The sequence below is a fragment of the Drosophila simulans genome, chromosome 3R (assembly GCF_016746395.2).
Source record: "Drosophila simulans strain w501 chromosome 3R, Prin_Dsim_3.1, whole genome shotgun sequence".
NCBI classification, from domain to species: domain Eukaryota; kingdom Metazoa; phylum Arthropoda; class Insecta; order Diptera; family Drosophilidae; genus Drosophila; species Drosophila simulans.
The window spans coordinates 5,277,649-5,305,237 of NC_052523.2; the positions used below are offsets into that span (position 1 = coordinate 5,277,649).

General features: G+C 41.8%; 1 protein-coding gene across 8 annotated transcripts; it reads right to left on the reverse strand.

The window, feature by feature from the left end:
• Nucleotides 1–869: 869 nt before the first annotated feature.
• On the reverse strand, nt 870–27,589 carry LOC6727259 (sodium/potassium-transporting ATPase subunit alpha). 8 transcript variants are annotated; one of them, XM_016175758.3, is made up of 11 exons: nt 18,024–18,457; nt 16,800–16,943; nt 13,818–13,898; nt 12,284–12,415; nt 11,947–12,213; nt 10,101–11,882; nt 9,529–9,744; nt 8,944–9,038; nt 2,781–2,955; nt 2,424–2,656; nt 870–2,351 (listed from the first exon to the last, which is right to left on the reverse strand). In XM_016175758.3, exons 2-11 carry the CDS (start codon nt 16,809–16,811, stop codon nt 2,231–2,233), a joined length of 3,114 nt encoding a protein of 1,037 aa, XP_016033782.1. In that variant the 5' UTR covers nt 16,812–16,943; nt 18,024–18,457; the 3' UTR covers nt 870–2,230. The 8 variants fall into 8 exon arrangements, with proteins under 8 accessions (XP_016033782.1, XP_016033785.1, XP_016033779.1 ...); XM_016175761.3 differs by lacking the exons at nt 8,944–9,038; nt 16,800–16,943; nt 18,024–18,457 and adding exons at nt 5,160–5,254; nt 27,504–27,589; XM_016175755.3 differs by lacking the exons at nt 8,944–9,038; nt 16,800–16,943; nt 18,024–18,457 and adding exons at nt 7,663–7,757; nt 27,504–27,589.

A 27,589-nucleotide genomic window follows, 5' to 3' on the forward strand; every position in this document is an offset into this window, starting at 1 on the left:
GAGGGCGAAAGAACAAAAAATTAAAAATGTTTACTCATTGTTTTGTTGTTACATGCAAGTTTTTACTTCTGCGTGTTGTTGACAAATTTGTTGTGGTTTTTGTTTTGTTTCAAGTTCTTGCTTTGACCATCGAACGTTTATATAATTCTGCATTTGTTTATAAATATTTGTAGTCCATATTATGAGTTATTTATATTTTGTTTTTGTCCTCGTTTGGTTTTTGCTTTGCTTCGTTTTAGTTTAGTATCATATCTCTTTCACATCAGCATCCATCGATCAATATTATTAATTACTCAATATAATTTGTTAACAACTAATAATAATAATTTTGTTTAGTTTTCATTTTCTTTCATAACTAACATGCCATAATTATCGTTATCCCCAATGCTAATGATCATCTTCACTAAGTTAGAAAACAAGACAGTTGGCTAAACGAAAACAGCAGCGAATTAAACTCGAATGTCTGGGCGTATCTCTCTGCGTGGGTGTGATCTTATCGGTCTAGCCGAGCTCATTGAGCATCCTATAATCGCTATCTGATCCATTTTCACAATTCACAACTTGAAATTCTCAATTAGCCAGCCCGAGCCGCTTTTTCAGACCCACTCATTTGATAACGACAATGCCAAGCTTTTTAATTCGTTGAACTTCAATGTAATGACCAACAATTTGACCGCTCAACCGTTCATGTTGTGTTTGCTCTTTGTATTTGTTTTCCTTTTTGTTTTTGTTTTGGGGCGTGTGTGGGCAGGGAAAGCGATAAAAAACAATCAAAGAAAAGGTAAACAGAATACTGCCTTGGGCTTGCCCCATTTTGGGGCGCTGTGCCGTGTAAAACTTACAAACATTTATTTTGTGGGCGCTTTTTCCTTTTGTTTCGTATTGAATTTGGTTTTTAGTTTTATTTGGTTTTATCTTTTCCTTCTGGGCCTAGGTATCGGTAATGGTATCTGTATCTGAATCTCGATATCGACATCGGGGGACTTAACCCCACCGAATCTCGGCATCGGCTCTTTTGGGCTTAAATGCACACAAAGCATAATATTGCATGTCAATTGGTTTAAGGGGGTTTATTATTAAACATTTAGTTGGGTTTTTCTTTAGAGTTTAACAAATTCTAGACCGGCAGGTCTCCAAACATCGCTCGGAGACCTTTATCCGGACCTCGGCGTAGTGCCAAGTGCAGATCGGTCGATTTCGTTATGGTTTCAATTTTGGTTTTTGGTGTATTGTATAGCTCCATTTATATAATCAAATTTTTTCCATATAATATATGTGTGTATATATATAAACAATTATATTCGTCGTGTTCACATTTCTTGTGGTTTTTCTTCTGTTTATATATATATTTCGTTCTTCTGCGCTAAGCTGCGTTTACACACACAAGTTTCAAGTTTTGCAAATTAATTTCTGTTCTTTTGTTTTGGTTGTTGTTGTTGTGGTTTTTATTGGGCTTTACTTTTCACGGCTTACTTGGTAACTACGCTAGGGGTTTTCATTGTTTTCTTTCCTCATTTTACTTTTTATTTACTTCGTTTTATAATTTCTCTAAACTTCTTATATACTTTGTCTCGTCATGCGTTGTGTATCGGTGTGTGTGTGTGTGTATTTGTGAGTGTGTTTGTGAGTGCGTGTGTGTGTGTGTGTGTTAGCTTTTTGGGATCTTGTTATTGTGGCGATAAAAATCGCCTCATCCAGTTCTCGTTACGTTAATAATTTTACTAAAAACATGTTGTTACTGTTTTGCTTAGTTACTGGTTGATTTTGTTGTTGTTGTTCTTGTTTTGTTGTGATTGGTGTTTCATCGAAATTGTTGTTCGTTTTTGTTTGTTTTATTTTCATTTATACTTTATTTAAATCTTATTTTTAGCTTTAATTTATAATTTAAATTTACTTAACGTTTAAAATAATTATCGCTTGCATTTTTGTTTATCCTCGTTTACTTTAAATAATTAAATTAAAAAAATAAAATATATTGTAATATGTTCTTGCTGTAGCTTGTTGTAGACGTAGCTGTTGCTGTTGTTGTTGCCGTTGCTGCTGCTGTTGCTATTACTGTGGTTGTGTTGCTTTTGTGGGTTTCGTGGGTTTTGTGGTTCATAAACATTTCTATTTGTTGCTCTCCATGGATTGTAGGTGTTTTTGTGGGTGTTCCTGGTTGCTCTTGTTGTGGTGTGTGTTCGTGTGTGGGCATGTGGCTGTGTGTGTGGGAGTGTAGCAGTGTGGGTGTTTAATAGTAGGTCTCCTGCTCCAACCAGCCTCCGGGGTTGCGGCGCAAGTAGAAACGACGGGTCTCGTCATAGATGAAGATAGCCAGCGCAAATGGAATAGCCGGGAACCACCAGACGAGTCTATGGTACGGGTAGGGAAGGTTTATTACAAGGTTAGTTAATGATCCATACTGATTTTAAGGGACCACTTACTTCAGGGGGTACATGCGCAGACCCTTCTCCATGCCCGGGCAGTACGAGAGGAACGCGGCCAGCACGGTTTCAAAGACGAGGCCAAAGTTCAAAGCCCAGTTGCGCATGCCCTGCTGGAAGATCGAGTTACGACGCGTCTTGCAGATGATCAGATCGGCCCATTGCACAACCACGATCGAGATGAAGAAGGCCGTGTGGCAGGTGTACTCCAAGGTCTTGCGGTCGCGGTAGGTCTATGGGAGTATAGGATAAATTAATTAAAATCTAACTCATCTTTGGCTGTTTACATCATCGTTAAAGTACGAGTTCAGAGTTAAAATAAAGTGAGTTAAAGAGACAATTGGAGTATCGACTTACCCATTCTTGACCGTAGGAGTCAGTTAGATCGTTGACAGCCTTTGAGTCCCACATCTTACGAATGCCGAACAGTTTCTTGGGCAAAAAGCCGTTCTCAGCCATGATGACGAAGTACACAAAGAAGCCGGCGGCGGCCTGGATCATGCCGATCTGTCCGTAGGCCATCGAAATCAACCTGGGTTAGTTAAATGGGCGGGGCCAAGTTGGAAGTTGGGAGAAAGAAGCAAATCTCGTTAGGTAACTCTCAAAGGCAGGCAACACTTTTTCTTTTGTGTGGGGTTTGGTTTTGTTTTTCAGGACGCAAGACACTTCTCGTTACAGTTTGGCTAGCGGTAAAGTTTCGGGCATCGGACTGAAGAAAACAGGAACATGCGCGGCTTGGCCAGGATTTTTGTTTGTCGTAGAACATTAAAGGCAGTAAGATAGGTCGTTTGGGGTACTCAAGAAATGATCAAAGAATGCTTGAAACAAAGCCATAAAGGTTGGCACACAGAAAGATAGAACGGAAGGATAACACGCACAACAAACACAAAACACTTAGGGAGGAAATCAAACAAAAACCCGGCCCAAGGACCGCAAATGTCCGTTCAGTCCTCGATCCGAGTAGCAATTCTTACTCGGGGTTAGTCGATTAGATTGTTGTTAGTGCCACTTTACCTTGAAGCTCTTTTATGGATTGTTTAAGCAAATGGATGTTTATCGTTTAGATTTAGTGGTATTAAGACATTACTCTATGTAGCGTGGAAAGTGTCTGGGCAAATCTCGTTTTAGTTTCAAGAGCGCGTAAAAGCAAATCGTACAGTCTACACTCGATAGAAAGCGTGATGGCGCAGAATTGTTTGAATTTCATTGCATTGTTTGGCTTTCATACATTTTGCATTGGATGTGGATGTGAAAAGCAAAGTTATTGTTAGTGCTAGTTGAACATGCGGTCTAAATACAGGACATACATATCGTAACATGCAGGACATTTAAGCGTGCCACTATTACTACGACAGGCGAGTGCAGCTCTACAACCTTTGGTTTACTTACGTTCAAGGAAGTTTCGATCGAAATCACATAAAACATAAAACAATAACTGAATCATAAACTTACACGTAAACACAAACTTAGGAGTAATAAATACGTAAAAGTATTACACACAAGGAACTCATAACAAATCATTATCCGTTGCCATTGTTGTTAGATTCTCAAGTATTACCTACGTTTATCAGGACACCCTCCCTCACATTCAGACTTACCACGACTTGGAAACTTGGAACCAGATTTCGGAACGAGTCTAGGTATGTATATATTTGGTATATAACGATCATATGGTGTATCTAGAACACAACTGAAGCGATTTTCGTTTTGTAGTTGGCTCGAACAAACTCATCTACAAGTAACGTACTAACTGATCTAAGAGTAACGGCAGAAGCTTCGTTTTTGTGGGTTTCGTGTTTTTTTGATTGTTTGGTTCAGTCTTTTGCTTGTCTAAGGGCTTGTGAAAATAGATCCACCTTATATTCGATTGTTTGTTGTATGGGTCGTGTACTTTGTTTTTGTTTATTGTTTATGCAGGTGAGCGTTTGAGCGAGCGAGCGTTTTTCATTAAACTAACTTCGCCAAATTCTCTAGAAGCAGCTGTTGGGCTTTTTTCTTAGTGGCACTACAGTTTGCAAAACACACTTTTAGATTCAATACGAATGTTGTTCCTCAATAGTTTGAACATACACAATAAGTGTGTGTAAGGATCGAAGTTTGTTGTGCGAGTAACACACCACAAATGTAACACTTAGATTTAGGGATTTAAGTGAGGGATACATAAAGGAAGTTATTCCATATGAAATCAAGTTAAAAAGTGAAAATGAAAACGGAATTTTTAAGGTGGGTAAATTTTAGAACTTTTTGGTTTTAGAATATTCAAAAGATATTATCATTCCACATTGAGAGTTTCAGAAAGAAAATTATAAGTAGGTCACATATAAATTGGAACGAAAGAAAACTATGTAAAACACAAAACTGTGGAATAAATGTTTTTTTTTTTACGTTCATAAGTGTGGAATTGAAATTTAAACAAGGAAAAACGCATGAACGCATCAGCAAACGAACAAACAGTCGCAAAAGTTTCTGGGTGAAATTTGGAATTTAGCATTCGATTGATTGCATTTTAGACTGATTGATGATCGGTTGATCTACTTGTTTGGTCAAATTATGATGCAAGAAACGCGACCACAGCACATCAAACAAAGTTCAAAGTTGGTAACGTAAAAGATGGTTGCATGTTTGTTCATTTTCTATTTCGTAACTAATCAACTAAAAGACGGTTAACACTTGGATATTGGAGTTTTGTTTTTGGTTTTCTTTTTTTATAAGGCCTTAGCGTTAAGTTTTCCTGACCTGCGGTTCACCAAGTTGTCGCGATACGGATCTCTCGGCTGACGCTTCATAATATCGCTCTCGGCTTGCTCGTAAGCGAGTGAAATGGCCGGAATCTTGCGGTATATGGCAATTAATGGTTATTGATTGTTCGGTTATCGGTATTTGTGCAAGTTGCAATTGTTAGTTGGTTGTTTGATAATCAAAAGAAAGACATAACAAGAGTCGAAAGAATGTAGGGAAATACAAAGGAAAATCTGGTTAAAGTTTACAAATATATATAAAATATTTGTATAAAAGTTTTATATAAGTATGCTTGCGGGCGAGTAATAAATACTTGTTCTTTATACGCTAATTAATAATCGCTAATAGATCGTAATAGATAGATAGAGATCTGAGGGGAGGGCGGGAGTCTGTGTCAAGTAGTACCATCATGGGGTATTTGTTGTTGCATATTAAGGTGTTTTTCATTTTTTTTTTTTTTTTTTGTTAGCTCCCACGTACTTACGAAGCTAAAACTAATCTAGGGCAAAAAGAGCATAGAGCACCCAGTAATAGTAAAATCGATATATAGTAAGTAGTAGGTAATAGTAAATGCACAGATATAGGGTGTACAAGAATGGATTAGAGCTTAAATTGCGCTAAATCATTATATATGTATCATTATTACTAGAGGACAATTTTAGTCTGGATTTCAGATTGAGTTCGGGCGAGATTTGTGTGAGTGTCGTTCAACTACAACTCAAAAGAAGACGTTTCAATGAATGACTGACTGAGAGTTGGTAGAGAAAAATACAGGGCAAACTCTGGTCTGATTGATTGATAGAATGTGCTGAATGATTCGAATTGACCTTAGTAAGAGGAGATTCGTGAATGAATTGATGTCGAGACAAAAGATTCGTCTACCGTATCATGAGTGTAGCATCAGTAGAAACGTACATATGTCATAGATTATACAGACTCGCTAAATTAACAATAGGCCTGCTCTAGCATAAGGCTAAGAACTAAGATGGAAAAGATCTGTATTGACATGGTAACAAATTATCGTTTATTCTACGAAAACATAGCCCAGAAGAGAGCTAGAGCCTCTGTCTTCAGGTATCAATATGATCACCACTTACCTTCGCACCACAAATAAAATGATCTTTATACGAAAAACCAAAACAAATATCTGTAGAGCTTCTACAGTAGAACATAAATCTAAAATAATTAAACCAAGTTATCAAGGAGTACAACAAAAAGAAATACGAATGTTTCCGAAACTGGAAAACATAAATTCAGATATCTTGGGAAAGATGCTTTAGCCCCAAAATTGAATTTCATAACACCTTAAGAATCGTTGTAGATATAGAGATAAAGTGATAGAGAGAGAGAGCGAAAGTTTACCAAAGTTAAGCAGAAAAGTGAAAGACAAACTAACTGACTTCATGGCTATAAGAAAAAGATTTACAAGATTTACTCCTAATCCAATATACAGTTTCTAAATATTTCAAGTGCAAAAATATTTGAGAAAATGGTATCCGAAAAAGTTGTTCTTCCTTGTGTCTTCTTTAGTTAAAACTTAATAAGATGAAAAACTTATTTTGGGTTATATAATCAATAGTAGCTATGTATGTATATGTAGTTATGATTACAATTACATTTATCAGCGTACAATAATTGGATATATTGCATTATTGCAAAAACAAATTAAAAATCTTACGAAATGCCGTACATATGAAAAAATACAAAAGGAAAATATACTTTAAGTATTTTATAAAGATCTTTCTAAAAATTATCCAAAATGCTATCCGTTGGACCTTGAAGTCCGGAAGTGTGTTCAGGAATAGCTTTTAAGAAAAAACTTAACGAACTTACTAAGAACACACCTTGATTCACTTGATTCACAGTGTTATAGTTATGTATGTAAAATCAAAATAACTAATCGATTTGAAATTTACTTCATACTATCTAAACGGAAATATCAGAGACTAGAAAAAACTTGAGAATATTGAACTAAATAAGAGAGCAGTGAACAGAAATTCAAAGAAAAGCTACCAAATAAAACATTTAACATAAAACATGGAAAACATCGGTGGAGTTAATCCAAATAATCAACATTCAACCAAGGAGTACTTAAGCTATTTAAAAATATTTTAGTTAGTATATAGAAAGACAGAGATATAGCGGATAATATAGGTTAAAAGTAGAGTAAAATGATTTCATTTTCTTCGACTTGTAGAATAGAAAGAAAGCGTACTCTGATTTTAGCTTGCTTTAACGACTTTGGCCGGCCAAAGTACGAGTTCAGTTCAATGGTTATCAATTTGCTTTTCATTGCGTGACAAAAAGGAATTATTTGGTGGTTCATAGAGTAGCAGAAGATGCAAAATCTTGACTTGCGTTCGGATATGTGTCATTTACGTTACAGAATAGAAATTCGGTTCTTGCTGTTGTCTGGTTGGTTGGTTGATTGAAAGTTGTTTGTTGGTTGTTCTGGTAAATGTTGTAATTGATTCGAGATCAGCACGGAGCGAAACTTTACCTTTCGTTGACCAGTTTATCTTGGAAGGGGTTCCTCGGCTGGCGTTTCATAATATCGGATTCAGCCGTCTCATAAGCTAAGGAAATGGCTGGCACCTAAACGTGCGAACGATCGTTTGTGGTGGTGGGTTATCGGTTGGTAGTTGGTTGAAGTGGAAAAAATAAATGAAATTAAATACGATAAATTATGGAAACATAAACTCCTCTCCTTGAACTCTGCAAAACCCTGAGAAATCCGCTGAGCTGGGGGCGACGCTGGTTCATAAGGGTATATGTATATCTTACAGACTAGATTGCATAACTTAAACCCCCCTCTTAAATCAAACTTAAGCGGCAGAGACTTATTGGGCAAAATGCTTGATGTGTGGAGTGACGAACAGAGTTAAACATAAGCTAATGTAAGTTCTCGAGTCAAATCATGAAATAAAAACCATTATTTCGGTTGGGTTAGTTCATAAAAATCGTGTGCAAATGCTAATTTTCATATTGAAATTTTGCCAAATTGTACAAACTTAAAATCCATTACAAATGCCAATCAATTTGTCCAATTCAAATAACGTCGAGGGGTGAATCTTACGGTTAACTCAGTGTTAGTTACACCACAAAACGAAAATCGTGAGCGATATGTATCTGAATTATATATTTGTGAGAGATTAACAATATACGACGCACACATATTAACATTTAGAGCATTAGAGTATGGCAGATGAAGTCGATATTCGTTTGGGCAAGATATTCAAAGTCGGAATGATTGAATTGTACATGTGGGAGCGGTTATATGAGCGTATGTATGATTTTTATATATAACTCTCTGGGCGGAAACTCAATAAAAATGGGAAATGGACTTGTTGTACTTGAAATGTACAGAACAGATGCTATGTATAGATGTATAGATGGTATATGCATGACGAGGGATCTGCCACCGAATGGACATATGCTACAGAGATGAGATATCGGAGAGGAAAGCTGGTGTGGTTTGGCATGTTCGAGTGATAACATTCTTAAGAGTTATGTTGGGTAATTAGTATGCCATAAACGTGTCAACGGCTTTGTTAGATGGTTACGCTGCCTTCGTTTAGGCCAACTTATTCTAGTACAATCCAGCCACATACACATAAGACATATGCTATAGTTATATGTTTTTTCTCTTGATTTGCGCTTTTCTTTACTTCAGTCTTGATTTATCCTTTTAAAGGTTGAGGTTAGTGAGTTGGCGAGTGTGTGTGTGGTGTGTGTGTGTGGGTGTGTATTAGTGTGGGGTATAAATTGACTTGATTGGCACCTTGAGTTCACTAATTTATCGTTGAAGGGGTCACGTGGCGGACGCTTCATAATATCGGCTTCAGCATGTTCGTAGGCCAATGAAATGGCTGGCACCTAGGTATTGGATTACGGCAGGTAGTTACATTAGCAACAGTTTACAATCCATAAATTCAATTCAGTTCGATTTTGGCCTAGATCTGTGGGGTTAGCTAGAGTTGGGGGACGTGATTAAGAGCACTTAAACTACTCGATGGCCTAGCACTGCGTTGTATTCTAGCTGGAGCTGCTGGATCTAAGTCGGAGCGGAGGCTAGCGCGTTTACCTCTCGTTGACCAGGTTATCGATCTCCGGATTGCGCGGCCGGCGCTTCATGATGTCAGCCTCGGGTCCCTCGTAGGCCAGCGATATGGCAGGAATCTGATCGCCAGTGCAGTTAGCCGCACAATTTACGTTCAGAGTGGGTGTTAAAAAGGCTATTTCTTAACAATTAACTGGGATGGGCTACAACTTTTATATTTAACTTGCTCGAATGATACTGACTTAATAGCAACTTTAACTTTAATCTTCGTTGGGGCTTGGGTTAGGGGCAGAGGTCTAAACTTACCATGTCAGTGCCCAGATCGATGCACAGAATCGTCACGGTTCCCAGTGGCAGTGGTATGTCGCAGAGGATGAAGGCCAGGAAGGGCGAGATTTCGGGAATGTTGGAGGTCAGGGTGTAGGCGATGGACTTTTTCAGGTTATCGAAGATCAGGCGACCCTCCTCCACACCAGTCACAATGGAGGCAAAGTTGTCGTCCAGCAAAATCATGTCAGCAGCCTACACAGGATCATTTAGATAATTAATTTTGGCATTTTGGTAGGCAAAAAACATCAAATCCATATTGAACCATCTCTCACTTACTACAGGAGTGTCATAAACAGAAAACATGAGTTCATGCAGATAGGAAAATTATACCGTATTTTCCCGTACTAAAAATATTAAACGCGTATTCAACAAAATCTTTTTAAAAGTTAATATGGAATGGTTAATGCGTGGATAAGAAAAAAATATCACGCTCATTTGCGAATTAATTTTATGCTGCTTTAAAATCATAACATCTTCCTAATTGATGGCCAATTTGGGTGATATTTTTACTCCGTCCCAACTTTTATCACTATAATCTGAATTCTCACCTGTTTGGACACATCGGAACCGGCAATACCCATGGCAACACCGATATCGGCCTTCTTTAGAGCGGGAGAATCGTTGACACCATCACCAGTCACGGCCACAATAGCTCCCATGCGCTGGCAACCCTCTACAATGATCAGTTTCTGCTGGGGCGAGGTACGGGCGAAGACGATCTCGGTGTGGTAGCGGAGGATTTCATCAAGCTGGTCGCTGGACACATCACGGAGCTCAGCGCCATGGACGACGGCGGCCTTGGCCTCGCGGGGATTAACTTCAGAGATGGGGATGTTGAGGCGCTGGGCAATGTCCTCGACGGTCTCGTTGCCCTCGGATATAATACCGACAGACTTGGCGATGGCCTTGGCAGTGATCGGGTGATCGCCGGTGACCATGATGACCTTGATACCGGCTGATCGGCACTTGGCAACGGCATCGGGCACGGCAGCACGTGGGGGATCAATCATGGACATAAGGCCGACGAAACGCAGATTATCGATGGGGAAGTTGATGTCGTCGGTGTTGAACTTAAAGCCGTTGGGATACTTGTCGGATGGCAGCATAAAGTCACAGAAACCGAGCACGCGCTCACCCAGTCCACCGAGTTCCATGTAGGCATTGTTGAACGCCTCCTTCATCTCCTCGTCCAGAACCTTCTCTTTGCCGTTGATGAAAATGGTAGAGCAGCGCTCCAAGATACGTTCGGGGGCTCCCTTCATTACGAGCAAGTAGCGCGGATCGTTGGTATCCTCGGTTTCGTGGATGGACACTTGGTATTTGTTGGTGGAGTTGAAGGGCACCTCGGCAATCTTCTTATTGCGCTTGCGAATGTTCATCACATCGCCCAGAGCCAGTTCCATGCACTTGAGCAGAGCAGCCTCGGAGGCATCTCCACTGACTTCTTTCTTGAGGATTGGGACGCCATCTTGGCCTCCCTTGAACTCGGCACGGTTACAGAGAGTGGCAATGCGAGAGAGCGCCTTGAATCCAGGGCTGGTTCTATCGTATTGAACACCCGACTGATCCTCAGTTGTGTCGGCCTCGATGATCTGATTATCGAACCACATGTGGGCGACCGTCATTCGGTTCTGGGTGAGGGTGCCGGTCTTATCGGAACAGATGGTCGATGTGGAGCCAAGGGTCTCCACGGCCTCCAGATTCTTCACCAGACAGTTCTTGGAGGCCATACGCTTGGCGGTAAGGGTCAGGCACACAGTGACGGTGGCCAGCAGACCCTCGGGCACGTTGGCGACGATGATACCGATCAAAAAGATGACAGCGTCCAGCCAGTGGTAGCCCAGGATGAAGGCAATCACGAAGAAGGTGACGCCCAGGAACACGGCCACGCCGGTAATAAGGTGGATGAAATGGTGGATCTCCTTGGCAATGGGCGTCTCGCCGGTGTCTAGACCGGAGGCAAGGCCAGCAATGCGGCCCATGACGGTGTGATCACCACAGCTGATGACCACGCCCTTGGCAGTGCCCTCGACGGCGTTGGTGGAGAAGAAGGCCAGATTCTTGGTCTCCAGTGGATTCTCATGGGTGAACTCGGCACCGCGGGACTGCGGCTCCGACTCGCCGGTCAGCGAGGAGTTGTCCACCTTGAAGTTGCGCGCCTCGATGATGCGGATATCAGCGGGGATACGGTCGCCGAACTTCACCTCAACGACATCGCCCAGAACGAGATCCTCAGCGCGCAGCGTGAGTTTCTCGCCCTCGCGGATGACGGTGGCGAACTGGGGTACCATGTTCTTGAACGATTCCATGATCTTAGAACTTTTCGATTCCTGCGGAACACACACCAGAGTTAGTAAGCCGATCTTCAGCTGCTCAGATTTGAGGGACACATACCTGATAGTATGAGAAAATGCCCGTCACGATGACGACAGCGGAAAGTACAATACCCAGATACAAATTATCGTCGGCCGGCTCCTCGCTGGTGCTGGCCTGGATAGAATAGGCCACAAAGCAGAGAATAGCACCGATCCACAGCAACATGGCGAAGCCACCGAACAGGTTCTTACAGAACTTCACCCATTCGGGCGTCTGCTTGGGTGGCGTCAGCGCATTGGGACCATCGCGCTCCAAGTTTTCCTTGGCCTTGGCGTGACTTAGACCCTGCGGAAGATCAGAGACGTATAAGTTCTCATGTCAAATGGGACTCCATATACTCAAATGTTGCACTTACATTTTCGGGATGTGTCTGAAAGCGCTGATACAATTCCTCAGGAGAGATTTTATGAAAATCGATATCCAACTCCTGTTTGAGATCATCTAAATTCTCCTTTTTATTAACTTTGGCCGGCATCTTGCGTCTTGACTGTTGAGTTAAGAGGGATAATATCGTTAGTGGCGGAAGGTATTGATGCACTGCAGCGATAGACCCATTAGCCGACACAAAATTCGATTTACTTCATGCCTTGGTTAGGCCTTTCAAAAAAGGCGTAAAGGATTCAATATTACCAGTGTGTTTTGGGATTGGTTACAGAGGAAGTGGATAGAGAAGAGTTTGAGATAGGTTTGCACTGAAGAAACCTTCAAAATTGTAGAACTGTTCCGTTTACCATTAAGAGTTAGGGGTCAGTTAGAGATCACTTTTACCGGTACCCGTTGTTAACTACTTACCCAACTTAAATTTACTACTTGTCAAGTGATTTTCCCAACCTGTGCACGGGGATGTGGTTATAGACTTGGGCGAACCCATTCCGAAATGAGTTCGAGCGTGAGAATATTTAAAACGACCGCTGATACGTAAAGCTCTAGTAATCGCAATCTAAGGCATGCAAAATGCGCGCTAAATGACGCTCCCAATCGAAATGAGAAGAGCACGTAAATGAATTGAGGTGCACAAAACAAAACATCAAGCAATTATACAAACATTTGTTCCTACACATATGCTACGTATTCAAAACAAAGGAATTAAAAATGAAATACGAAAAAAAATGAATGAAAAGTAACTTTTCCTACAGTGCAGTCAAAAATATATAGATTTACTATGCATTAGCTGACCTCGAAAGCCTTTGAATTGGCCAAATAAAAAAACAAGAAGGAAAGCAAAGAGAATTCTAAATCAAATATATGCGGATTCAAAAGTTATATTATATATAGTCTTAGCAGCTGTCTAGTGTCTGGCATTCTATCTTTAACAGTGTCTATAAGTGTACTCTTTTTTTCAAGACGCACGGGCAGTGATTTTTTGCCCTCTGACGTCATTGTTGGGGTTGCCATGCAATCAAGGCAAAACAAAAAAGAACAACAAGTTGAACTCCTGTTCATTTGGAAAACTTTAAAAAAAACTGCGTGGTATAAGCACTAGGCAATATTTCATTGAACAATAATATATTCTTGAGCAAATGGAGATTCGAAAATAAACTCCGAGAATATCTGAAATGGCCATATTTATGACATTATTATTGGCCATCGTTATACATAGCGAATTATGGCTATTTATAGCCGCTGTAAGCATTTCGCCAGTGCTTTCTAAATGTCAACTGCACTCGGAAAATGCCATTGGAAGCATGCCCAAGTCTAGCAAATATAATAAATAATATGTGCAATTACAGACCGGGAAAAGGGAAATCGATGGGAAAGAAGTGGGTTAGTAAAGCGCTTAAAATCGAAAGGGGTCGGTATTAGAAATGAAAAACATAAATAGAGTGGATGATAGATACGAGTGTGTATGTATGGCTGTGTGTGATGTGAGTGAGGAAAATTCGATTTACCTTGTACTGGCCATCGGCTGTGCGATTGTCGTCATCGGTGGCTATAACCGTGGCGACTCGATAAGAGTCCGCCCTCCCATGCTACGCACATGAAGGTTTGGGTTTCGAGTTCGGATTCGGGTTCGGTTTCGGTTTCAGTTTGGGTGTTGTTGTTGGTGGGTCGGTTGTTGGGTGGTGTTTGATTGATGATGTCGATGATGGGCGAACAAGTAACGTATTCAAACGGGGAAGAGATAAAAATCAAAAATCGAACAAAACTAAAAACGAGCATAAGCAAATGCAAGACGTACACTATGCATGTATGTAGTATATGGCTATTATAATAAATAAGAGAGCTATTTTCCGCCTCTGGTAAAGTGATAAATGATATTCATGAATGCAAACCTTAGTCTCTTACAGTGATAAATTGTGTATTAATAAATTAGAATGGTTTACTTTACAATAAAGTCGACTTTTATACTTTACAAAGCTGTATACTATATGCATTTGAAAAAAGTTTAGATTTATAAATTATTCTTTAGTTGAGTTTCAAGAATTATTTTCATTACTTTCACTTTACCAGATATAGCGAGCAGCAAGTACGATAACTAAATAATAACCAAATATATGATAAATATATGATATGAACGAACAGAGACACTACAAATCAACTTATGCAACACTAGTGTAAACATTAATATGATAGGATATGATGCATACATTAACTCTGAGCTAAAACTAAAGGCCTTTGGGGATTGCGGTTTTTCGTTGGCCTGGCAACACGCGATTTGTTTTGATGATTCAGCGCTAATGGGAAATGGAAAACTTTAGCCAGGCTGCCAAAGGACTATGAATCATGTGTTATACATAGACTTCCAATAGAAAGGCTTTCCAGCAAGCGGTAGCCAAAATTCGAACCGTTTTTGGATCGGACAGCGTTATCTGCAGTGCGTCGTGAGTCACTGTTATTATTATGATTATTATTTAAAAAACAAACAAAATGGGCTAGTGAAGAGCGCAGCCGTCAGCGAAACTCAAAAGAACTCAAGAGATATGCAATATAAACATACTCGTATAGTCTACTGTTTGTTTGGCCATGCAAAACCGAGGGGTCGAAGGAAATCAAATCAAATTAATTAAAAATACGTATGTCTCGAGACGAAAGTATGTATACACTAATGAATGCGAGGGCGAGGGGAAAGCGAGAACGCAAACCTGTCGCGTTCACATGGCAGCCAACTTGCGGGTATACTCGACTATACATATTCGAGAATCTTACGCTTTGTTTGGCTTTGCTTTTTCGGGCCTGGCGTGTCTTGATTTATTTAATTTCATTATATGTATGTGCTTTTGGTTTCGGGTTTTTTCTCTTTTTTTTTTGGCCTTTTGGGTTTTCTGGTTCAATTGAGGACGCTTTGGCAGCATGAAATAAATCGAATCGAGAATCGAGAGAATCGGGCCTAGAGGCCTGCTACTGAAGGGTTTCTCTACTCTTCGGCTTACGCACTGTGGCAAGTGTTCAAACGACTATCGATCTGCTTTCGTATCTTTTATCTCACGTCGCTGGTTTCCCTCGTTCTAAGATTCCCTCTCAAGTGCTAAACAATCTGATGGGTGGATTAAAGTTAAGATATGGGTTAGAATGTATCCTAGTTATAGTACTATCTTAAGCTTACATACTACCTTGCCTAGGAAGTAGTAAACAATTGTTAGCCATGACTTTGCGGGCGGAAAGCGCCCGGTTTTCCCACAATGCCGCTAATTCCGATTTTTCTATACACATTAATTCAACTTAATCGCGCTTTTCATGCTTCAATTGATCCGAAACAATGCCAAGTGGCACGGCATGTGAAAACAGGGGTATGGGTTTGGTATTGGGATAGGGATTGGGGTCCAGGATGGAGATCGGGGCGAAAATAACGTATATATAGGTATATAAATCAGAATGCGACAATGGCCGGGCAGCCGCAGAGAAACTTACATAAGCCAGTGAAATGGAAAATAGCAAACTGAGAACTGAACACTGAAAACGGCGAACTGTGAGCTGCCAGCGAGCCAATTAGACGAACAGATACAATTGTATCTGTGTATCTGTTGCTGCGCTCCAGCTGAAATGTTTCCCCCTAAACCGAATAGAACAAAACGGTATGCACACATTTCGCCGCAAACCATTTGGCATTTGAACTTGAATATCAATTTACAACATGTCGACTATTTGGAGGGAAAGAGCTCTGCATCGAATTGACGCGCTAATTGTTCAATCAATGCAAAAAAGTGCAAATACAAAAGTATCTGGGAAATGTGTAAGCCAGAAATCGGGCGAATTGTCGACATATCGCTTTTATTCGAAGGTGCATTAGCCGGCAGGTGAGTGCAAGTTTGGTTTTAACCAGTTTCAAACCAGATTGAGGCGGCTCAATCGTTGAGGTGTCTGATTCGGATTGATAGAACACAATGCATTCGACTGGGAAATCGAAACTGTTTTGCTAGGCTCGTTTTTTTCCCCCCTTCATAGTACCCCGAAAAAGAAAATAAAAACCAGTTTCACTGGGCAAGATAACACATCGTGTCTGGCATCTCTGTATCTTAAAAATGCATTTTCACCCAACTTGTTTTTTTTTTTTTTTTTTTTTTTTTTTTTTTTTTTTTTTTTGTGGTCCGCAGACTGAAACGCCAGATGAGCTGAGCTCGCTAATGATCTCAGTTGCTGGAGTGTTTAATTTAAATATTATTAACAATTTCCAGCTAATTGTCTGCTTAATTTTCGCACGTTTTGCTTGCTCTCTATAAAAACACCAGTCCCAAATATTTTTTACCAGACCAATATAATTTCTTATACGAATCCCTACTTAATAAGAGGACAAGGGTAGGTTATGTAACGCTGATTCGTAAAAGTTAACTTAAATGTATCATGCTCGAAGCGGTCAAGGTAAATTACAGTTGATGGGAAAATATACGTAAATGAATAAAATGTTTCTGAGCTCGTCAGTTTCGATTACCCACCTGAGCACTCATTATGCGGATTCTTGTTTAAGCTTATTAGAGGCGAGACAGGTAAAACGATCAACAAACAAAAATGTAAGGCACGACAACGGTTGGGGCAAATAAAACACGATTAACAAAGTACAAAATAAAAACTTGATAAAACTGAAATGAGAAAATTAAAAGTTTGAAAAAGGGCAAGATTAATACAGGCGAAAACGGTTAAAACGACTCGAGCTTATGCAACAATCCACAGGATACGCGGGCGCTGGAAGGACGTGGCGGTGGAGCAGCAAGTGGACCGCTGGAAGGCCACGGAGTCACGGGAAATTGTGTGGAAGTGGACAATGGAAGCGAGTGTGTATGGAAATGCAGGCGAGCTGCAGTTTCCAGGATGCCGAATAACGGCACATGGCAAATGGAGAGGCCAAGAGAGAAAGCGAGAGACAGAATTTCGAAAGTGAGCGAGCTTAACGGTAAACAGCGCAGTGGGAGCGAACTGTCGGGGGCGCAAGTTCGAAAAGAGCGTCAGGAAAATTTTCCAAGACTTTTTCCTGTGCCCCTCTTTTTTTTATGCTGTGTGCGGAATTATGAAATCGCCAGGCGGGGGGCCCAAATCGCTCTATATATGTGGCTGGCTCGCTATATCCACTCATTCGTGTGGGGTGGCCAGGAAATTACTGCTATTCCAAAATGTAAATCGCGTCAATTGAATCTAAACGATTTCATTGCCACAAAAGTACGTCAGGCGAAAGCGATGCGGAGGAAACGGACAAACGGACGGACAATCGGACGGACATGCGTTTGGCTTGCCATAAACGCCAAATTGAATGCCAAATCAAAGAGGAGGAAAAACATTATTTCTGCATATTCGTCTCGCTATGGCACACACACTAAAACACTCTAGATCACTCGAACACTGTCAAATGCGTCCGAAAAATGCATTTTCTTTATGCCCATCTCCCGTTTTTCCCTCAGGGAAAAACGAAAAAGGTATAATGCCTGGGCACACAGTTCTTTTCGATCTCCGCTTCTCTCTTCAGATGGTTACAAATGTATATATCCATTAAGCCAGGCATGAAGTTTTGGAAAAATCGATTTCGTACAAGGACGTTGTCGTTTTCTCGACGCCCCAAAGGGGGGTGGTGGGCAGTCGGTGGGCGCTGCAGTTGAGCAGACATGGAAAGTTCTTGGTTTCATTTTGTTCGTTTTTTTTTTCATTTATGCTTTCTTATTTTTTTCTACCTTTTACACGTTTGGGTGCTATTACACAATTTTTGCGCTTGGCGTTGCGTATTGTGTTTTGGGGGCTTTCGCAGAAAACTACCCCGTTAGCAGTATTGAACTTGTTTTCAGCACTAGAACCGATTCGCGTTGGAACGAGACAAATACAACAAATACTGATCACACACGACTGCTGTTCGCTAACGTAATATCCTTTTATTCTTATGTCGAACGAGAGTTAGTCCTGGGCTGCTTCTCTTCTCGCTGGAGCTGGACTCAATCGATGCACAGTTATTGTGTAAGCAGAGCAGCGGGCACACACCAGCGCCGAGGGGGCGGGCGGGCGGCGGGGGAGCAGAGCTGTACTGTACCACCCGACAAAGAGACGAGATAGCTGCTGCTGTCACAGTTGGACCTTCCCAGTTCGGATTCGACGTTCGACTGAAACTTTTCGGCGCGCCGCGAGTGGTTAAGCTTTCTCGATTCTCGGATAGAACATTCTGCTCTGCCGACGTCGGCAGAGAGCTTTCGCCAGCAGATGTTACACCGCAGCTCAACGCTCTCCTACACTCGGCGAAAAAAAAACCATGAATATGTGCGGGTATACAAACGCTTTTAAGGCTAATCGTCAAAAAGAATATTTTGTTTAGCCTTTCAATATCACTACTATCAAATCAGATTACAAATCTATGAAAAGTTGGGTTTAAAACATTAGTCTTCTGACTGCATTCGATTTCTGCCTGCTACAGCACTACCTCAGTACTTCCATTTCTCTTTCTAACAAGTTATAATCAGTGTAATAATGTTATAATATTTGACCCACATTTTCTAAAAACTCATATCTTTATCTTAGTTGTCTTAAATTTGTGTCTGAGCATGAAAATATAAATATGATTCATCATCTTATTATACATTTCATGACGATTCAAAACTGAGTAATGAACTCTTATCAGCATATTTCGAACGGCAATTCCAAAGAATAGTTTAATAAAGTTTCATAAACAAACATTTTTCATATTCACATTTTGGAGATTTTATTAACAATCTGTAGTATTTCAGATAAGTTATTAAATGAAAAAATTAAATTAATGAATAAAATCAAATACAAAAATTTAGTGCTAACTTTTTTTTGCGAGTGGAGCCTCTCGTGCGAAAAGTGCACAGTGTTGGAGAGCTTTCCAGCCGAAAAATCTATGGCAGTGTGACAAGTGAGGCAGGCAAGGGGTTGGCTGCGCAGCTCGGAGCAGCGGAATGTGTGTCAGTTGGAGAGCGAGGGCGGCGGAGAATGGGCAGCGGGCAGAAAAATGAGGGGTGGCAAGGGCGAAAGAGGGATCCCCAGAGAGAGAGAGAGAGAGAGCGCGAGAGGGAGAGGAAGAGAGAGCGAATATCTACATAAATTGTATAACGAAAACAAAGCGTTTGATAAAAAGGGCAGGCCAACAACTTTGGCATTTCGGAACAGCCGCCTATTCGAGCCCTTGCATGACGTCACTCCAGCTGTACCCATCCCCCCAAAAGTGTTGACAATTACCGAGACTCGGTTTTAACATTCAGTCAGATGGGCAACCCCGGGGCCAACTAGAAAACCTCCCCCGAAACCGGTGAATCAATGCGGCACGTTATGAAAATCATATTCCCATCTAAAGCAGCCCATATTCAATCTACGAATCCGAGGTTTCATATGCGAATCCACTTAGCATGTCCCTACCCCCAATAATAAGCTTTTGCTATTCTTACTTAACGCATTTATAGGCAAAGTGGCGGGGTTGCGGGTGAAATGACACCACGACTGGCTTAGGGCTTAAGGACTCGAGTAATTTCCTTTTCGGACCTTGAGTCTATTTCCAGTCCCTTGTAACTCGAGTTTAATTACACGTAATGCTGCCAGCACAGAGACAAAGAAGCAAATCACATGGATACGCACTTGGCCAGCAAGTACTACACTAGAATAATTCCAAACGGATATTCGAAAAGTTCCAACAGACTTTGAAAGTGTTGCATATGTACAAGATTAAATACTAGCTAAGACCGTTATATTAAATAGTGTTAGTATTTTATATTCGTATTCCCCAAACATATGTACCATATGTTAGGGTTGGTACATTGGCTGATCGCAAAACTTTTCAATTTAAACGAAACAGTTTGTTAGCAATATTTCCTCTAGAGCCGCGTACGGTGTTCGATTAACTTCCCAGCTCATTTTTTTGCGTGCACTAAATCCCACGGAAAATCAATATAAGACATCGTGCCAGCTAAAGCAGCGGGAAAAGTTTCAGTCCCTGGTTTCCCGGAGCGGAGGGTGGCCGAATGACTCCCCTATCGATCCACTGGGGGCATCCAGATTTCTGGCCGGAATCGTGCACGTTTTATCAACTTATCGAATCGCGTGTGATATACGCTGAAGGAGTGTCCCGGCCAGATGAACTCAAACTCAATTTGTGGGTCATCAGCTTGGCTTCATGTTACAGGGCGGCGCAGAGATGGGTCCAAAATAAATAAACAAATGCCGACTTAAGTGACCGTGTTGGCCAGTTGTGTACGCCAGAAGTTCTCCAGTTCTCGCTGGCCTACAATATCAACTTATGTAATGACACGACAACAAAAAAAAGAAACACTTGGCAACCGGAATGAAAGTTGAGATACATAGATAAAGCCCTAAACTTTTCGCCCAGATATTGCCGGGGTGGCCCATGGAATAGAGGTTTATGTATCCATGTGAGTCGTCCGTGAACATTTACTTATGTAAAAAGGAGAGCAGCGTCACAATCGAACGTCAATGCGTTCAGCTGACAAATGGTCAACTGACGAGGGTTCCGCGTAGACAATCCTATGGTCAACCGGTCTGTGTGACGTCTCCAAACTTCGTCAATCGATCAGTCAATTTCCGATATTCCCCGGAAAAACTCAATTTGGTCTGTCACCTGCCACGTGTCCCCCCGCATTTTTTTTGGGAAACTCAATGCCAACCACCTGAAAAATCAATATACAAATTATGACTGCGGTTAAGGGTTGGGGTTGCGGAGAGTGTCCTAAACAAAAAAGGTCTGTTCCACTGCCAATTATGACTTTTAGGCAAAATCAATAGGCGGAGCAGCGCTGATGACTTTAGAAATTTGCGTGGTGTCAAAGTCAACTAGCTACTGGCTTTGCCAAGATGCCAATATTGAAAGGGTACTAACCAAGCTTACCAAATGAAAAACTGGTTAATACTTGTACTTGCAGTGTAGTTAAGGAAGTAGCGAAAAGAAATAAAACAAATATTCCTGCGTTATATATATGTAGCTATAATAATAAAATCTGTTATGTGACATTTGCGGGGGGGTCCAAGTTCTTCAATCGAGTTCAAGCTCGGAAAGTTCCACTTTAGTTCGTAGAAGTTGCATTCGCACTTTGCATTTGAAAAGGGGAAAAGCGTGCAAGTTGGTTTGGCAGCCTGCAGCGAAAACTTTGGCCAGCTCGCTAATTGCCATTGGCAAGTGCGATCCCCCGCCGACGGGAGTGGGCGGCGGTCCTCGATTCGGTTGCATAATGGCGTTCATGACCTGGGCCCTGGCAGAACCGAAAAAACAGAGACGGCGACAGAAAGTCCGAATCCGAGTGCAGCATAATCACAGCCATCACGAGTGCCCCGATATGAGAGCGAATGAGCCATAAAGCCGTTGTACTTGAGCACTGATTAAAATGTGTGCCCCCCGCCACCCACATGACCGCCGGGGGGTCTTTTCTCGCCATGAATGGCAGACGGACCACAATGGTCATGCATGGTGACGGGTTCGTGATGAGTTCCAAGGCAGGGCAAATGTTACTAAAATCATTCAAAGTTACATGAAAACAAAAGTTTTAAAAGCGTGCAATCAAGAAGAAAACCCTAAAATCCTGAATCCTACAAATTAAAATTGGAAAAACGGAAGTAGTATTGAGAAAACCGCTAGTTGAAGAACTTAATTCCCTGATCAAGTAACGTTCGAGCAGCGCATAAACTCGATCCTAACCCAAGTCGAAGTCCGGCTCTAGTTAGTCTATGATGCCATTCGAAGCAATTTGCTCGTCGCTCCTCGTAGGCGTTTATGACAATAGATTTACGAGCATAGCTCGTCTAATTTACGCCATTCCCATTGTAAAGAAGCGACCATCCATCCAGCTCATACAGTAGTTAAAAAGATGAGAAAAACCTTAGACGGCGACAACGATGAAGGAAAGTCACTGGCATCTCGCGGCGGGCAGCATTGAATGAAATGCCCCGGAAAAAACCAATTGTTATTCCACGTTTAATTTAGTAGAGCAATGGAGGCCTCCTCCCACCACCTACCGCCCACCTTGTAAATCCGATTTCATGGTTTGCGGGAACGGACAGCCAGCAGCTGACTGGGCTGCATCGTTGTGGGCGGGCAGATCTTGGATACATCCTAATCCATCTCATCGCATTTTATCCCATCTCATAGACACAGATACAGCTACAGCTACAGCAGATACAGAGACACCGCTTGGCTTTGAGTTTCAGTTGGGTAATGCGAAACGCCGGAGACCGCCCGTCCGAAAATGGAGCAATAAATTCTAATCAAAATTAAAATATACATAATAATAAAGTAAGCAAAGCAGCCAGGCCATCAGTACAGCACAAGCATTTTCTATGGCCCATTCGGCGCGTGTGTGCACTTGTCATTGCCTGGAAACTAAGCCACACAAAAGGGGCTGTTGTGGGTTAGGGGGGCGTCCAATATGTTGGCCAAATGAGTTCGCGCAGCGGGGATTGCTGAGTGATTTTTCCAGTTCTCCTGGCGAATACATATACATACGTTTAGATATACATATAGATATCCACTTTATTTGGGGGTGCTCTCCAAGGCCCTAAAACCGCGAACAAGTTGCCACTTCATCTCCATAAAAGCCAGCTGATAGTGGAGATCTTGTGAAAGATATATTTTAGTCGGCTTTGAGGCTGGGAAAGGGTGTGCAATGATAGTTACACATTTTCGGAAGAACGACATTCTACAGTTCTGTTCTTCCATGCAATGATCCAGTACTTATTTACTCATGACTTTAAAAACTAGTGGTTGTTGCGGCAAAAATCTATTATTGATTGATTGCAACACCCATTTGGGGATGTTAATCACACGCCTGCTGAAGCATATGCTCCCTATATCGCTGACGCTCACAAATCAATAGAAACCCCTTCTGTTCCAGAGTTTCGGAGTGGGCTAGGTGGGTGCATCGGGCTGACACGCGCCACCGCTCACTGAACCGCTTGGCACTAAATCAGCCTCAATTGAGAGGGTGCTGGCTAACCTACTTGAGCGGCAGCAGTCAAAGCCAGCGATTTGTGGCACGTTGGCGCGTCTAATTGGAAGACAGTGGGAATAGGTGCAAGGGATCTGAGCAGCGAATTCCTGGCGGTAATGCCACCCAGATCCGCACACCAAGGCTGCCCGGTAACCGTACCCAAATATAACGATTGCGAATCAGTGGCGCCTTATCAGGTATCCACTATCTGTCGGAACCATCGGCCATCCTCTGACGCACTTCACCTGCTCACGACGCAAACCAGTTCAGCTCAAGTGTGGCGGAACCCAAAACCAATTACAGCTGTCGACGGTTATTTGTTTGCCCGACATATATACCAAAATTATTTCTCATTATCGGGCGGTGCGATAATTTGATTTGACTCCGTAGAGCTGGATATTTTCGGCTACTGCCAAATTGGCATTTGTCCGCTACTTATTTCGATTTGTTTGCATTTGCATTTGGCCAAAAAGGCACTCTTCTTTACTTTTTTGGGCGATCGTGACTGCGAAAGTAGCTTTGGAGCAACGTCAGCAGCGCGTATTAAATTGTATTTAAATTAAAACAAATTACGGACAGGCCGAGTGTGTGTGCAAGTGGCGGCAATTGCTGATATTGTCGTCACATATGAGGCATTAAATTAAATAAAAATTTATTATGACGATTTAAGGAGCGTCGGGCAACAAGCAAAGTGCGAATCAAAAGATACAGGCACAGATTCAAACACAATTGAGCTACATATACATACGTACAACTGTGTGTATCTTCTGCGAGAATTCGAACAATCTTTCAATTGTCTGCATCATTTGGAAAACATTTTCCATTCCATTTTCGTTTCGAAACGCCAAGATTTTAGCATTTATGGCAGGCAGGTATATGTATCTATTTTTTTATGGATCTCCAGTGCCAAAAGAAATCCCACGGACAAGTGGCGGCCAAATCCGATTTTAGCGAGTTCTTGCGGGATATATATTTATTTACTCGATCTAGAATAGTTGGATCGCCCGCTGTTTTTTGTGTTTATTCATTTGTTATGCCTTCCCATTTTACCGGCCAATTGAATCCGAGTAATATTCGAAAGTTATGTCATTTCCTTAGCTGTGCATTACAGATTGCCCGGTGGAGCCGGCTTAATCTCGACCCAGCTCGTTTACTTCCTCCCACAATGCGTTCGCGGTAATTGCGGTAATTGTTGTCGCTCAGACAATATTAAGTGCGTGACACAAGACGAGTTCAGAGTTCTGGAGATCCACGAATCTCGTCTTACCGCCCGAAACTCGTTTGAACCGGTGGCGAACAGGAACAATTGAGCCATTGTTGAGCCCCGGCTCAGCTACTTCAGGTAGCTGGACAATAAACCACCCCTTCGGAACTAAGCCACCCCTGAAGCGAATTGATCGATGGACCTTGAGAGACCTACAAGCTGGAGACCAACTCGAAAACAAACGAAAACGAAAATAAATCAACGTACCGCTCTAGAACTTAATCTACAAGTGTTGGTCGAGCGAGTGTTATCTGATAAGCAGACGAAAGGTAAATATAGCGCACAGGCACAGGCACAGATACAGATACGGATACCTGGGAAACTGGAGGCCCAGACCCCTAACAGCGGGTTATGCAATCGTTAGTAATTAAAACCCTATCCATTGACGCAAACTGGGCATGTGCCAAATATCACACCGCAGCGAAACAAATCGAAGTCCTTGTCGAGTGCAGTCTGTGTGCTGGATGTGACAGCAAACAGTCAATGGGCGAGGTGATAATTTCCACATCTTGCGATTATGGCTGCCAATTGATGATGCCCACATAGTGTAGATGGCTCTTTCCAACAAGATCTGTTCAAACGGTTTGCCATTGTCAGTTGATTAGATTTTTATTGGCGTGTAATTGAATTAAAACGGCCAATATTGTTTTGCTGCCACGCTTTGATTGCCGAAAGCAAGTCACCGCCTCTGGCGGACGGTTTTCTGGTATTTTCCAGTTGTAATTATTATCGCTGTCGCTTTTACTGCCATCGGCAATCTGTTAAGTAGTTAACGCGAACCTAAATTCTCCGAGCCGGGTAAAACTGGTCAAAAAGGGAAGGGGCCCGTCTATTCGGGTGCACAAAATAGCTGGCTACAATATAGTATACATGTCAACGCTGATAACTGCTGATAGTATTCAAATCCTGGGTGTTAGCATTTAGAACCTGCCATTACCACGCTGGAAGCACATTATTCAGCTTATTTGCCGTCTCCCCATAAAACTCTTAATTGCTTTATCTGCATTTTTCGACTGATAAACGGGTAGATGCATACACATACCAACTAGTTCTGGTTTCGGCTGGCCCTTAATTTCAAATCATTTACTTATGGAACGCACATTGAGAGCAAGAGAACTTCATTATCGCGTTCTTAGAGCATCGTCAGATTGTAGTTTCTTGATTTTTGATGTGCTTTCTTAAATTGACTTCAATTGAAAGCGCATGAGTCAGCATACAAAACGAAGCCACGACGCTGGTGGGGGTGTGAGATATACTCGTACATAACTCAGCTTTACGCGGATTTGTGCGTGAAATCATAATAGAATTTCCACTGAGCACACTGGGTTTAGATATAAGATGTCGTAGTCCGACAGAGTGAAATATAATAATTATGCAACATACACATATTCAACACTACCAATATTATCATCAGAAGTTGACCTTGAAAATCCGTTGGAATATGCGTCATATTTTTTAAAATAATTGTATGGAATGATAAACCCAACCACAAATGTTTTTAGAACCTTAAATAATTTGTGTGACTTATTTTGATTCTTAAAATATGCGTACAACTACAATAATATTAAAGACGTAATATTTGAATTACATACTTAATTTTATAACAATACAAATACATAATAATAATTATAATATCTAAGTTAGGTCTTAAGAGTTCTTTTCAAGTTTTCCCCTTTGAAATAGTATCTGGACCCACTGTGGATTGCGAGTGGATTCAGACCGCTTGCTCTATAGTTTTGCATACTTTCGGGCCGTCGAACCAGTATGTGTGTGGGTGCGTGCGTGTGTGTGACCTGCCCTTAGACAAGCCCCAAAATCAATAGAGCTGGCAATACGGACTTAGAATTGGTGGCCTAGCGCTAGGAACAGAACCGAAAGCCCGGGTGGAAACAACAACCCGTAGAACTCATTACCGTCTGCGGGGTAATTAAGTGGCGTCATCGGTGGGGCATTTAGTAACTAATCGAAGGGTGAGGAGGAAGGGAAGGGAAGGTAAGGGCTACGTACGGAGAAAAAAGTACGGGAAGAAGTACGTCGATTTACGCTAATGTGCCAGTGTGTGTAATTAGCAGCGCACTACTCGGCCCAATGACACCAATTCCGGAAGGAGGGAAAGCACGGAAAATGGAAAAATAAACGTGTTATTCAGGGTAGTTTCGTTCTAGGGCTCGAGATTCCAATAATGAAATCTGCGAGATGCGGCGGAATGGGGCGTGGTTCGGGAGGGGCGGCAGCAGTACCGGTTATGTAAGCCGAAAACTGGAAGATTTCCAGGCACGGAAAAGCGAAAAGCTTTCGCGCCGGGAAAGTGGAAAATTTGGGAAACTGGTCGGCCTGGAAATGCAAATTGCGCATGTCAGCTAAGCGCACCTGGAAAGCGGGAGAGAGAAAGAGAGGCAGGGAGCGAGAGAGAGAAAGGGAGATGGAGAAAGAGAGAGGGAGAGCGAATACAAATTCGAGAAAAAAGTCAAAAGCCAGGCTCTAAGCCCAGGCTATTTTTACAGATCAGCAGGTAAGCGGATATAGGCCGAGTCAGATCCAATAGGATTAGTAACTGCGCCCCGTTTCACATTCGATTCCGCTTCCAGTTACCGAAAGCCAGCAAACAAATTAGTGAACTTCGTTGGGCGTCGCCTCGGCTTTGTTGTTGTTGTCGTTGCTTCTCGCTTTTTCACCAGCAACAAAACAAATAGTAGTAGCAGCAGCAGCAAGAACAACACCAAAGGCAACGTACACAACACAGATACACGCACACACCCACACAGCCAAAAGAGCGCACTCGGGCTTCGATTTTTCCCACTAAAAACAACGCCCGCTCAGCGTTTCACTTGGCCAATTTGTTTTGGCCCTGGTTCTTTTTAATTCCCTCGTCATGGTCTAACAACAGTTTACACTTAACCACTTTCTCACTTAACTAACTTAGTTTTCATCGTAATCCAGGCTTTATTTTTGCTCACCTCGTAATCCGACCTTAACGCCATGTTATTTTAATTTAACTCGATTATTCCCAGGGATGTGGAAAATTTACACAATTCCAACGTAT